This window comes from Phalacrocorax carbo, chromosome 4 (genome assembly GCF_963921805.1).
Source record: "Phalacrocorax carbo chromosome 4, bPhaCar2.1, whole genome shotgun sequence".
Classification (NCBI taxonomy): domain Eukaryota; kingdom Metazoa; phylum Chordata; class Aves; order Suliformes; family Phalacrocoracidae; genus Phalacrocorax; species Phalacrocorax carbo.
The window spans coordinates 15483442-15498096 of record NC_087516.1 but is presented as its reverse complement, the minus strand read 5'-3'; the positions used below and the strand labels follow the sequence as shown (position 1 = coordinate 15498096).

The following is a 14655-nucleotide window of genomic DNA, read 5'->3' as shown; positions in this document are numbered from 1 at the left end:
ATTGAGACCAGCCTTAAGAGAAGTACTTGAGTGTTGGTTGATGGGAAGCTCAACACGACCTGGCAATGTGCACTTACAGCTCAAAAGGCCAACCATATCCTGGGTTGCATCAAAAGAAGCGTGTCCAGCAGGTCAAGGGAGGTGATTCTCCCGCTCTGCTCCACTCTCATGAGACGCCACCTGGAGTACTGCATTCAGCTCTGGGACCCCCAACATAAGAAGGACATGGACCTGTTGGAGCGGGTCCAGAGGAGGGCCACAAAGACTAACAGAGTTCTGAAGCACCTCTCCTATGAAGACAAGATAAGAGACCTGGTGTTGTTCAGCCTGGAGAAGAGAAGGCTCTGGGGAGACCTTACAGCAGCCTTCCAGTACCTGAAGGGGGCCTATAAGAAAGATGGAGATGGACTTTTACAAGAGCATGTAGTGATAGGACATGGGGTAATGGCTTTAAACTGAAGGAGGGTAGATTTAGATTAGATATAAGGAAGACATTTTTTCACTCTGGGGGTGGTGAGGCACTGGAACAGGTTTCCCAGAGAAGTTGTGGATGCCCCATCCCTGGAAGTGTTCAAGGCCAGGATGGATGGGGCTTTGAGCAACCTGGTCTAGTGTAAGGTGTCCCTGTCCATGGCAGGGGGGCTGGAAATAGATGTCCTTTAAGGTCCCTTCCACTCCAAATCACACTATGATGCTATGATTCTAAGATATCCTGTCCCAGCCAAGCATTTGTCCACAATAGTCTCAAAATAGCACCCTTAACCTTTTGGGCCATGACCTGCTTTGAGTATGGTGGTTTTAGTGGCTCAAAAACTAGCTAAGGATGATGGGAAGGAGATCAAATTAGTGGCTGAAAGTCAAGAAGTGCATCTAAGATCCAGCATCTGCATGAAAGATGCCAAATTAGGCAGTAGAAGCCAGCAAAGCCGAAGAAGAGGCAGGGAGAGTGACTGCTGAAAAGTGGCAAAGAGGTCACTACAGTGAACCATGCATTCACTATCACATATTAAATTTGCTTTCAGGAAAGATTGAGAATTTCTGTTTTCCAGGGTAAAATACAGAAAACAAGAAAAAGGTAGAAACCTCTTAAACTTTTCCTTTTCTACAAAGAGGTTTCTATGCTTACATGGCCATTAAATACTTGTGTTTCTCAACTACAACAGAATTCACCCAAGCACCTGTGTATATCCATTGAGCTGTGTATCTCTACAAATGAGAAATCCCTTTCCAACCAGTAAGGCAGCTTGGTGCAGAGACACAGGCATACTCTCAGGGCAAAACCTGCAGCACAAAATTCTGCTCCAGTTGCCACCTTCATCATGGCCATTTAATCCACTTTCACTGTGTCTTCAAGTCATAAATTATGTTAATTAATGCATTATTAATGACATTTATTTATAAATTTTCCCCCTCGACAGTATCTCTGTGGATAAAGATGAAAGGATGTATCATCTACTTCATACTGTTTTAGAAAATTAGATTTGCAGATAGACAGCAAAGCCTATGCAAGAAGCTTTTATTTGTTATATAAAACACAACTAATATTCTGTTCCATAACAAAAAATTATCTGCAAAGATTACACAAAACACAGCACCATAGAATCATAGAATGGTCTGAGTTGGAAAGGACCTTTAAAGACCTCCTAGTTTCAAAAACCCTGCCATGGGCAGGTAAATAACTGGCTACTAGTCTCTAAAATTGTTTTATCTTGTAAAACCCAGAACTGGAGACATGAAGTATAAATTTATTTACAAAAATAGATTATTTTAATATAGTTTCATTTATAAATATAAACTACCAGTATTCATCTAGTTTACCAATTTTTCAGAGAAAATTCAGAAATCTTAAATAACGCCATGAAGATTCACATTTGAGTTATAAGAATCTAATGTGACATGCATATGTACATTACAGGATCGAATATTCTTAAATCCTTTACAAGTGTTTGTTATTTTTCACTGTGGTCATCCACATGGGGGAAGAAAGTAGGCTATAAGGAGTTACAGAAAAGGAAAATAAAGAAAGCATGGAGATTCCATTAGAGCAGGAATAAATACAATTGCTAAGACATGACAGTACCCTTAACGATACTGGGAAAGAATTCACTCTCTTCCTTGGTCTTATCCCTTAAAATCACTGGTGGCTAGAAGCATCTTTCTTGTTACAGCCTAATATCCAGTCCACTTAACAAAATTGGCAATAGTATTACTACATTTTTATGAAGTTTGATCTTTCCATAAAAGTTTTTGTATTAGTACCTATATTAATAGAGTTACATGACATGACTACATTGGTATTCCGGTATAGTTTAATCCATTTCCTAATCAGGAAAAAATCCTGTTTCTTGAAAACTGGAAGAAAACACACGGGTAGAGTTTATGAATTCTGATCAATAATGAATACACTATACTGCTAACTGTTTCAATCGTGAGTCCTTGTCACGATCCACTGTTGGGTTGAACAATTTGGCAGAGATTGAACCCCCTTGCTTTCCAACTGACCTCAGACAATTCTGGGATGTTGGGGGCAGCTGGGCTTAACTTCTGATTAACTCAAATGTTTTATCGTGACTAGGTTCCTTTTATATTCTCAGAAACAGAATTAAGACTCAAAACGGAGTCAAGTGCCAAGTCACTTTATTTGGCCAACAACAAATATGTGAGAGAAAAGGAGACAAAGAGAGGAAAAGTGAGAAAGGGAACAAGAGAGAGAGTTGCGATAGGAGCCACCATGGATCTGTGGTGTCCCATCGGTCCAATGTATTCTCAAATCCAGTAGGGAGAATGTTCCAGAACAGTATTCATGATCTCCGCTCATTTCCCCTTTTTATAGCATTGTCCTCTTGCATAGTCAATAATGGTTTTGCATACCCACATCTCCCACTCGGGGGTGTGGCATATGCCCAGCACCGTCACCAGAGGGTGCTCGAAAGGTCTAGAGGGTCCGAGCCCCCTCCATGTGTTGTCAGTCAACCCTGGGCCTGGGCGCATGTGCAGAGGACATGTACTCTGACATGCCTTGGTGATTAAACTGCCCCTCTAAGTTGCCGGGTGATCAGGCTTTGGTAGTTAAACTGTCCTGCCAACAATGTTGAGACAAGTTCCTAGTCACTTACAGTTCTTGAACCAAGCCCTAATATATAACCCACCATATCTGGAAGAGGCTACAGATCAGAGGAAGTCAATCTCTGCATTTTTTGTACACTAAAAAGTTGTCTCAAGCAGGCAAAAGCCAGGTGCGATTAAAATGGGGGTCAACGCCCAAGAAGAGTGAAAAATTCCCCAAACAAAATAACCATTTGGACCTAGCAGCCATTAGTAATACCACTGAAGACAGCTGCACACAGATTAATTTGGCCCCTATTGGTCAATTTGCTTTCAACATTAGTACCTGTTACAGACAGCATCACCAGGAATCATTGATTTGCTGCTACCTGTGAATATAAATGAATATATCTGAAAACAGGTTTCAAGCCTACAGTTCCTTTGGGATAGGAAGTGTGGATGTTCCCTGCTGTATTTTGTGAGTGCTAGGACTAATTGTATTCACAGTTCTCAGTGGGAAAGTAAATCATGAGGTCTGATGGATTTATATAATTCCTCTTTTCTTATTTACGTGCCACAAGCTACTTCCAATGACCCAACTGCACCAATCTACTTCAGAAGCTACTCTTGACAGTGAGTGAATGGCTCACCAAAAAAATCAGGAGTAATGAGGGACCATTCTTGTTTTACATACTTAGAAACTTTTACCAAAATATGTTTTTTGGGGTTTTTTGTTTGTTTGTTTAACACTTTGGGATTCAATCAGCAAGCTATGGCAAAGAAATGTAGATTTGACCTTTTCCAGCTAGCATGGCTCCACTGGGGGAGTCAGCCCTGTCATATGACAGTAAGAAAAAGACCAGCAGGAATCACTTTCTTATAACCGAGAACTCTATGAGCTAAAAACCCCCAGTGTTCCCTTCAGAGCTAGTTGCTGCCTTTCTTCTTCAACCCACAGTCTTTGCTCATAACCTTTCTTACACCTCTCCACTCTAGCTTCCTGCTGCAATTTTAAGGAAAATATAGATATAGCTCACCAACTCCAGACAGGGAGGTAGCCACTTCCTTTGTGAGTCTTCAGTCCAGAACACAAAGTTTTAATTTGTTGTTAGGGCTCCATACCTAGATGCCCTGCTGCCAGAGACTTCAGAGCACTCTCCAGCCAGAGCATCAGCTTCTTAGCTTGTTCACCCTCCAATTTCCACACAGTGGCGTCTCTGCCCATGTGCATCTTACCAACGTCTGTGATGATGAGAAATAAGCATAACATTAAAGAGAAATAAAAGGTTGAAAGTCAGTGTAATCACACTGAAATTATTATAAATCAAGATGGAGTACAGACTCATTCATATCCATAAGGAACAATGAAGATTACTCTGTGACCAGTACTTAATGCTGTCTTCATTTGCTCTTGTTCGCTTTTCAGATGGCCCCTCTGTGTCTGTGGGAGTGTGTGCAAACCTCAGTACTGGTATTTGTAGAAACAAACAGGTGTTTGCTTGCCAAGTCAGTTAGAATATTCATAACCAACATGTTGGTTGGTGTGTACCAGCCAACAGGTGCTTGTGTGACGTAAAGAGGTGGCATCACTTTTCCCACCTGATAAAAATGCTCTTTAAAAGCTTTCACAAATATTGCTTCAGGAGAGTTAGCAGTGTCAAATACAAACATATTTAGCACCTCACTTCAGTTCTAATTCAAGGTACTGATGCATGTGGTCTTTCTCTATCCATATGCCTCAGATATGACTCTTGATTGTAATTGGGCAGTCTTCAAGTCAGAGGGACTTTTGCCATTGATGTAACTGGTAAGAAGATTACTTCTTCATAAAAGCTTTTCATTTTAACCATAAGCTTTCTCCATATTTCAAAATTCTGCCACAGAAGCTTAGATCTTCCCAATACACAGTAGGCAATACTTTCACCACTGTTATGGCTCATGTGCTTAAGAGGGAAGCGTGCACCTAAGTATTTGTAGGACTATGGGTTATATGATGGCTCTTATCCATTTTCATGACACATGCTGGACAGACATATTATCTTACTTTTTGTTGCTTAAAGCTCTGTTTTGTTAGAAGCAAAGTAGGACAGCACAGATTAATAGACTCCCTCCCTAGCAGCAAGGGAGTGTCTGGGGTCTGCAACTTCCCACTAGCATCTGTACCTAACTCAAATGTGAAACATGGCCAAGTAAGCCTACTGTAACTGCAGCATATGCAAAAGTTTCAATGCCTGTTATGGGGACCAGAATGCAGACACTCCTCTGTGCCTGAAACACAATCTCTCTGACAACTCAGGAAGTCTTTTAGCTCTCACAAAAGGGCAACAATGGAAATCCCACTGTGAAAAAAAAACCACTCAGTTTTGTCAGTGTCTTGCAAATCCCACATGCTTAGATCTTAGATTGATGTATCCTTCAAGTCTTGGATTAAATTAGACGTAGAACATGTAATTAATGGGTTATTTCTCTAGACAAAACCAATTTAATTTGATTCCCTAAATGGCAGCTGAATATAATTTACTGACCTCATTTCAGGACACAAGTCATGGTCATTTCCATGCCTTCTGCCCCTTTCATTTGATTTTATTTGTACAAAAGGGACAAGTGCTCTCTGCCTGATCCCTTGTAGGAACCTGTGTCAGAACCAGCAGTTCAATGTGCAGGACCAAGGTGTACAACACCACACAAAATAATGACCTGACAGATCTGGTAGGATTCACCTCACTTAATTCTAACTTACTTCATCCGAGCCAGCTTGCTAACCTTGCTTTACCTTAATAAGGAGAAAGAGGCATTGCTGGATACACACTTCATGTTACTTTATTTAGATCTACTTCCATCTGAAAAAACACTATATTGATTATATGGACTATCAAGGGTGACTAGGACAATTAACTCCTGATGTAGACATTGGGAAGAAACCAGCTCTCTGATTAAAACAGCTTACTACTTGAAGTGGGAGGTAAGATAAAAGAAGTCACTACTGCAAACCTACAGGCAATTGATGTAGATTCTCTCACAGATAGCTCAAAAGGCAACAGCTGAACAGACAATACTGACCCAACTGCTTCAAGCTATTGACATGGATAATGACAAAAAAGCCAAGTACTCACAAATAATATAAGTCAGTGCAAGTTCTTACAACAGTATGTTTGCTGTTTTGCAGCTTGTTGGTTTTGTTCGCACCAGATTTAGGCTGAAAAGAAATTGGAGACAGTGGTTTACACCAATATAAAACCAATGGCGAGCAAACTGCAACCAGACACACCTAAATTAGGAGAAAGTTTCTTTTTAAACTGTCATGTACCTAAAATCAAAATTATATTACTGAAATAAATAAATATTTCCAGAACCCTGTAGAATCTGATTCTTGGGAACTTTGGCTCCATACTTAATGTCCTCACAGAACAAACACAGTAAGAAAGAGGGAGGTCTCATGTAACCCACCTTTGTGATCTGGTGACCCTGACATTTAGCTTAATGTAAAGAAATCCTAGGACTATATCTCCCTCATCAGACATCTGTGTTCCCCTGCCAGCTGCCAGACAGAATTCGTCCCCCTACAAAATTCTTCCAACCCCTAGAAAATCTCTTACTCCCTTTCTCTTTCTGAAGCTGTGATGCCAGTGCAGAATTGCTAATGGTCCCGTCACTCTGTTCCCAGAGCCACTGGTTTTGTCATATCTCCAAGAAGACAAACATAAAATGGAAGACTGGAAAGCAACTGGGAGATTGTACCACTGAAGGGCATTCTGATTTTTCAAAATCACTCTTACACAGTGTTATCTGTAGGACTTCAGGAAAAAATATTAACTTGGTTTCATTAATGACAGCAAGATTTTGGCAGTTTTCTCAGACTTTATCAGTATAAAACCAAAACATATTTTCATTTCTCTCCAAGGGAAGGTGGCAGAGTCAGTTTCAAATCCCTTTTCCCACTAAGCAGACCACAAGATACAGCCTTGCCTCATGCATTCCAAGAGAGAATGTGAAGGGGCCTCTCATCTTCGTATTCTAAGTCTGGAAAACCTTTCCAAATTTGGTGATCAGAACTATCATTTTTCTACAGAGCATTTTGGTTTCAACAGCCAAATGTTTCATCAGTTTTTCTTTCTAATTTTGTTTTTAATCTACTCTGGTTACTACAGAGACTGCCAAAGCAGCAGAGAGACAGGATGCTGCAGTGCTGATGCCTGACTCTGTAGACATTGTATTTGTTTGGAAATTTAAAAAAACCCACAAAAACAAACAAACAAAAACCCACCACCAAAAAAAATATTTCTTCTGAAACCACATTAAGAAAGAGAGAGTAAGACTAAAGAAGTACCATCAGGAAACAGGAAGGCCCTGTAGCTGATGTCACGTCCTGACACAGTGTTCATCTGCAAAGCTCAGTGCTCTATTCGCACTGTCACATTCCCTGGCTTCCTTTAATAATAAAAATAAAATGCAGGACAATGCAAAACAGAAAAGAAGTATTTGCAAGCAGAAAATAATACATTTAGAGGAACACAGGGTCTCTACTGTAGGAACCAAAATGCTCAGAGTTCAATAGACATACAGATTCAGTGTCAAATGAAGAGTCGAAAATAAACAGTGTGATTAAAAAAAGAAACATCCACTTAAACTGCTGCTGAATCAATTTCTTTTTTAAAATGTGATTAAGATTTAATCTCTCTTTCGTTGTGGTAGGAAAACAAAAATGAAAAATAAAGACATTCAGACAGCAGATTAAAAAAATTTGTGACAACACTGAAAGCACAATGACAATGTTTACTCTTTTCTTCAATAAATTTATAACTGAGCAGTCATTGGCAATAACAAATGTTATATATTACTATGGGCATATACCGCAGTGCTGCTCAGTTCTGACAAAGCTTGTTGAGTAAACAAAGTTTCAGACATTTTGCTCTCATGGCACTAGCATTCTGGACAGTAATAAAGGGCAGTCAGGAATGAGAGCAAGAAAAGAATGAATATTAGCAGAGGGTTATTGTGAGGGACAGGAGGACAACCTTGTTACAGAAGGAAACCTGCTGCTAACTTCTGTACCTGATTCAATGATCAGTTACAAGACACAGGAGTGCCTTGGCATCCTGTCCTGTGTAACTGAACCTAGTATCGAACTGTATCATGAATTTCTGGTTATTCTGTATTTGCTGATTTGCTACTGACAGTAATTACAAAAAAAAAAAAAAAAAAAAAAAAAAAAAACAGAAAAAAACAAGCTTAACAGCTTCCATTTCCAAGTTATGCCAATACACTTACTATTTTTATAGAATCCATATATTATGTCATAGTATTAATACAAACTTCCATTTCAATTAAGATCAAAGTCTCCTTTTCCAAATACAGATACTTTAGATGTTTCTGAAATACAGAATACCTTTATTTAGATTAGATCTACTTTTATTTAGATCTAGACACCCAAGTATAAAAGTAGAACTCTATCTCAGTTAGAATATATCTTCCCAGATCTCATCAGAAAGCCCTGAGAAACACTCCACAAGCTGATGATTGGTTATCTTAATTCAGTAAGCCAGGAGTCCCATATGCTGAGCCTTAGGACACTGAAGTAGAGCATCTGTTCTACTGCACCACATTACACATTAAGATGACTGTGAAAACTTGACTTCTAAATGGTTCAGAGCAAGTGGGAAACCTATTTCAAATAAATCAACAGACACAAAGACTCCAAAACCTTTTTTCCAAGTGAAGCTACAACTCAACTTCTCGCTCGCTTTTCCCAAAGCCATATGTTGCTTTTCCTTTTTATTGTTTAATATACTATTTAAACCTCTCATGTTCCCTTGTCCCCATCAGTGGTTACCACTGCAGTTCAGTTTGGTGATGTTCTACTTAGCTTGTCCCACCTTGTACTTGTATAATCAGATCAAGGAATGATTTCCTTCATGCCTGTTCATTCTGGATAGTGACCTATACTATGAGTTTTGTTTCCACGTCACAACAAGAACATGAGTGAAGAATTCAAATATATGTAATTAATTGACACGTACTATCAGAGATTTTTTTTGTCCTTCTGTTGAAAAGAATAATAGAAAAAAACACTGACAAGATTTATCCCAAGTTTATATGGTACACATAAACTTGTCTTACAGTAGACAGTTTTTAAAGCTAATGAAAATAGCTCTTCATTGCTCCTTCATATGGATGTTCACAAGTCCATAGGGCCAGACAGGATCCACCCAAGGATACTGAGGGAGCTTGCAGAGGAGCTCGCCAAGTCACTCTCCATCATTTATCAGTAGTCCTGGTCAACCAGGGAAGTCCCAGATGACTGGAAACTAGCAAATGTGACATCCCTCCACAAGAAGGGTCGGAAGGAGGATCCAGGGAACTACACACCTATCAGCTGACCTCGGTGCCAGGAAAGGTCATGGAGCAGACCATCTTGAACGCCATGACACGGCACATGCAGGACAACCAGGGGATCGGGCCCAACCAGCATGGGTTTATGAAACGGAGGTCCTGCCTCACTGGTGAGGCCGCACCTCGAGTACTGTGTGCAGTTTTGGGCCCCTCACTACAAGAAGGACATTGAGGTGCTGAAGCGTGTCCAAAGAAGGCCAACAAAGTTGCTGAAGGGTTTAGAGAACAAGTCTTATGAGGAGCAGCTGAGGGAGCTGGGGTTGTTTAGCCTGGAGAAGAGGAGGCTGAGGGGAGACCCTATCGCTCTCTACAACTACCTGAAAGGAGGTTGTAGCAAGGTGGGGGTTGGACTCTTCTCCCTAGTAACAAGTGATAGGACAAGAAGAAACAGCCTCAAGCTGTGCCAGGGGAAGTTTAGGTTGGACATTAGAAAAAATGTCTTCACCGAAAGGGTTGTCAGGCATTGGAACAGGCTGCCCAGGGAAGTGGTTGAGTCTCCATCCCTGGAGGTATTTAAAAGAAGGGTAGACGTGGTGCTTGAGGATATGGTTTAGTGGTGGACTTGGCAGTGACAGGTTAGCGGTTGGACTCGATCTTAAGGGTCTTTTGCAACCTTAACAATTTTATGATTCTATGATTCATTGGTGTTCTACTTGACATGTAAAGTTATTTTATTATGATTTTTCATTTGTTTTTTTTTTTTTTTAAATATCTATAAGAAAGACCAAAATTCTTGTAATAAAAATTTTTGGTTTTGTTTTGTGTGATCACATATGTAGGAGGGCTAGGACACTTCCTGACGTGTCTCACATTTCAGTCATGGGATAACTGGAATCACCCTAAATGTTCTTCAGAGCCATACGGTAATAGGCCTTGGAGATGAAGGAATGTAACAACTAATGTCAATGCTGTTCTGCTTTGGAGAGACAAGACGGAAGTATAGATATTAACGTTTCCAAAAGCCTGAACAGTTTCAAAAAATTCAGTTTCACTTCAAATATTCAACTACTTCATCTCATTAACTGCTAATTTGGTATTAGAAACAACATAGCAAATATGGTATAAGTATCTCCTTTTCTTTTAGCATATGTTTGATTGTTCCTTAAAATTCATGACCTGTGTAAAAAAATAAATTACTATAAAATTGTACACCCAAAAAAACCACCAGAGCCATCCAGCTTTGCTACAAGTCAGGAGATACCATTTAAAATTCTATACAAAGCTGAGTTATCCTCAGTTCTTGATCAAAAAAAGTGCAACACTGGTCCTTATCCACCCCCCCAGAAATGCTATGAAGGGCATTGAACTGATGTACTGGGAAATACTGTCAAACATTAATCTGCACCAATCCTTGATTGGCAGCGTATATGATTTTCTGTGATACACAATTTGAAAACAAGAATATTATTTGAGCCTTCAAGAGGTTTTTCAGAAAGTTATATTCCTGTGATTAAGAATTAAATCTATAAGCAATATTGATGAGCAAATTCCTCTAAAATGGAATGTTACTGAATAAATGCATGAATCTAGTAGCAAACTTTCTGCACCTTTCAGAAAACTAAAAGTGGCAGCCACTGTCCTGTGTATAACTCTACTTCTATTTGATACATCTAGTTCTCAAAAGACACCCATGTAAATTATTGCTATTATAGTAACATATACAATCTCCCTTTAGTAAAACAGGTGGACTGAAAAATAGTGGGAATTCCCAGTTGATTATGTATTGATCCTGAAGAGCAAAGAAAGAGGTTACAGAGATAAGACTACAAGACTAGACCAAGAATTGTGAGGGGAAGGGGCCACACATGCATTAACTGTTCAATCATCTTAACATGGAAATGACAAGCATCTACTGACAATTGTTTCTTTCAGAAAGTACTAGAACGGCCAGTTTAACACAGAATTTCTAAGTGCTTTTACTGAGTAGAAATTAAGAAAGCACTTGATTTTTGTGACATTTGATTTCTACATTTAGAGGATTATGTGTGTTATTAACATTAGTTCCCTGAATAAAAGACAAACTTACAAAGATGATATGGAATTATTATGAAAAATATATTGTCATGGAACTGTAAATATGATGTAATGGAGAGGGGTGAAAAAGACCAAACATTTCAGGACTATTAGGTAAAAAGATTTCTTACTAACAAAAAATTACAGAATAAAGATGTAATCTTAGATTGTCTTTCAGGCATGCATTATTCACAAAACACAGGGAAAAGAACTGCAAGAAATCAGATTCCTAGAATAATTGAGGTTGGAAGGGACCTACTGTCTAATCCAATCCATCTAAGTTCAAGCCCCCTACTCAAGCAGGGTCACCTAGAGCTGGTTGCCCAGAACCATGTCCAGTTACTCTCTGGGCAACCTGCACCAGTGCTTGGCACCCTCAGAGTAAAAAAGTGCTTTCTTGTGTTAAGATGGAATTTCATATTTTTTCATTTGTGCCCATTGCTTCTTGTCTTGTCAGAGGGCACTACTGAGAAAAGCCTGGCTCCCTTGTCTTCATTCCCTCCCATCAGGAGGGAATACATACTGATGAGATTCCCCCCAAGCCTTCTCTTCTCCAGGTTGAACAATCACAGCTGTCTCAGCTTCTCCACATACAAAAGATGTTTCAATCCCTTAATCATCTCTGTGGCCCTTTGCTGTGCTCACTTTTAGTAAGTCCATATCACCATGTACTGGTGATCCCAGTTAGTCCAAATAAGCCCAAGTAAGTTTGTGCATTGATTTCTAGAATGTTGTAGAAAATAAAAAAGAAATAACAAAATCTATTGCAAACGAGAAAAAAATCTACAAGAGAATTTTGCATGTCACACAAGATCTTTTTTATATTTGTATTTGATTCTCAGATCAATGAAAGACTTAGTAGACTTAGTAGACACCAAAAGCAGAGGGAAAATTTCTGCAACATGCAAAAAGATGACAAATCAGTGAAGAAAAAGAAAACCAAGTAATTCACATAGTTCATGTCTGATTTGTTTCCTACAGATGTATGGCCACCCTGATACAAAAGAAAGCAGTGAGGCAGTGCTACAGGAGCAGTAGTTGACAGTTAACAAAATGCATAGTCCAGGTCTCCCTTGTAAAATAGAGGAAATCAAGAAAGCAATTTACAGCAACAAAAATCTGTGGGAATATTCATCAAAGCATGCTGAATGGGTATTCTGGAGTGAGTATGCACAAGGAAAAACAAGTGTCCTGGTTTCAGCTGGAATAGAGTTAATTTTCTTCACTCTAGCTGGTATAGTTCTGTGTTTTGGATTTAGGATGAGAATAATGTTTGATAACAAACTGATGTTTTAGTTTTTGCTAAGTAGTGCTTACACTAGCTCAAGGACTTTTCAGCTTCCCGTGCTCTACCAGGTGCACAAGAAGCTGGAAGGGGAGGGGGCACAGCTAAGAGAGCAAACTCAGGCTGGCCAAAGGGATATTCCATACCATATGATGTCATGCTCAGTATATAAATTGGGAAGAGTTGGCCGGGGGCTGGCAACCACTGCTTGGGAACTGTCTGGGCAATGATCAGTGGGTGGCAAGCAATTGCCCTGAGCATCACTTACTTTGTGTATTGTTTTATCATTATTGTTATTTTCCCTTCCTTTTCTGTCCTATTAAATTGTGTTTATCTCAACCCCTGAATTTTTTTTTTCCCAGATCCTCTCCCCCATCCCACTGGGGCGGGAAGGGGAGTGAGCAAATGGCTGTTTGGTGTTTAGCTGCCTGCCATATTAAACTACAACAGAAAGCTGTTCAGACCTTGCCTGACTACTTATTTTATAGTTTCCTCACATAATATTTATTTTCTCATTGTTCTGCTATGGGCTTCTTCAATGATTGAAGTGATCAGACACACATATTGAGTCTACCCATATGTGCTCTGGCTCTTTCTGTGACTATGTTGGATACTCTTCTGCTGATACAGGCACCTAGGATGCCTGCAAGCCTAGATCCACTTGCTTTGCCTTCTGGATCACACTATTCCTCAGTGTACCTCTGCTTTATTTTGGCCTTCATACCCCATCACAGTATGCTGACAGTCCTACCCAGAGGTCTTACACAAATCTTGTCCTTAGACCACCATTCATCGGGGACAACCTACCGTAAGACCAGCCATTCCTGAGATTATGCTTTTATCAGTAATACTTATATAGCCAAAGGTCTCAAACTCTTTCTCTTCTGACTGCACACCTCTGTAAGAAAGTATACAACAGAATGCTGAGATCTCAGCCACAACTTCTTCTCAATACCACTCCTCTTACTCTAATACAAACTTTAGAGGTTCAAAGACACTGCCATAGAGAATCTTGCACCTTCTGCAGTGTATGAAGCAAAAGCTATGGAGCACAACTTCTTACCCGAGACATGCAAAAGGCAAAAAACTTTTATGAAAGTGACTTCTTTACTATTTTTTTCTTCATGGATTTCTTTTCCTCTCACAATTTATGATAGACTTAATGTCATTATTTTCTGTCTGGGGATAAAGTTCAGGAATGATAACTACAAAAATTAGTGTCAATGGTATAGATCAATCCACTGATTTTTGTGTTGATTCATGCCTATTAAGGAGCAATGTCTTAAGTCTGCTTTCCCTCCCTCACCTACAATTATTTTAAGTTATCCTTGCAGTTATAACTTTGTCTTCCCATTCTTTTCCTCTTTTCTGTCATATGTCCACAACACAATTCTTTTGCTCCTCTCTGCAAAATACAAAGAAGAAAACTGTGCTCTTAAGCAGCTCATCCACAAACCACATTAGCCTGATGTTACTACAGTTTTCCATCTCATACATTTGTTTATTTTCTCACTTGCAGGAATTTTTAATTCCTCAAGCAGACACAATGACATAATTATTTTTACCTTATTTTATGCACCCTGCTGTGTATATCTACAGGTTCACAGTCAAACATCTGCTTCCTCAGCAGCTGACAATCTTCCAAGCTCTGTGGGCCTTGTTTACTAGTCTGTGCCTTGGGGACACAGTGTTCTTTCAGTGGCTTTAGTAGAGAACTGTTGAATTTTTTACCAAGAGGAAAATCAATGGTAAGCAAAAGCAAGGATGGATTTGCTTTCACTTGATTAACTCAAAAAACATTTTCAAAGGAGGATCCCATTTACTCAAGTCTACTATAGTAAAGACAAACTTCATCATTATTTGGGCTGTTTTTTTAACTAAAGCATAAATGTACAATCAGAACCTGATCTAAGGAAATTAGA

At 39.4% G+C, this 14655-nt stretch overlaps 1 protein-coding gene across 1 annotated transcript in view; it reads left to right on the top strand.

Annotated features, from left to right (window-relative positions):
- The first annotated feature begins 225 nt into the window (after positions 1 to 225).
- The window catches only part of CLNK (cytokine dependent hematopoietic cell linker), a 118032-nt gene continuing 103602 nt past the window's right edge, over positions 226 to 14655 (top strand). The window contains exon 1 of the mRNA XM_064450784.1: positions 226 to 441. Coding sequence (XP_064306854.1) covers positions 226 to 441 — 216 coding nt within the window. The remainder of the gene's footprint in view (positions 442 to 14655) is intronic.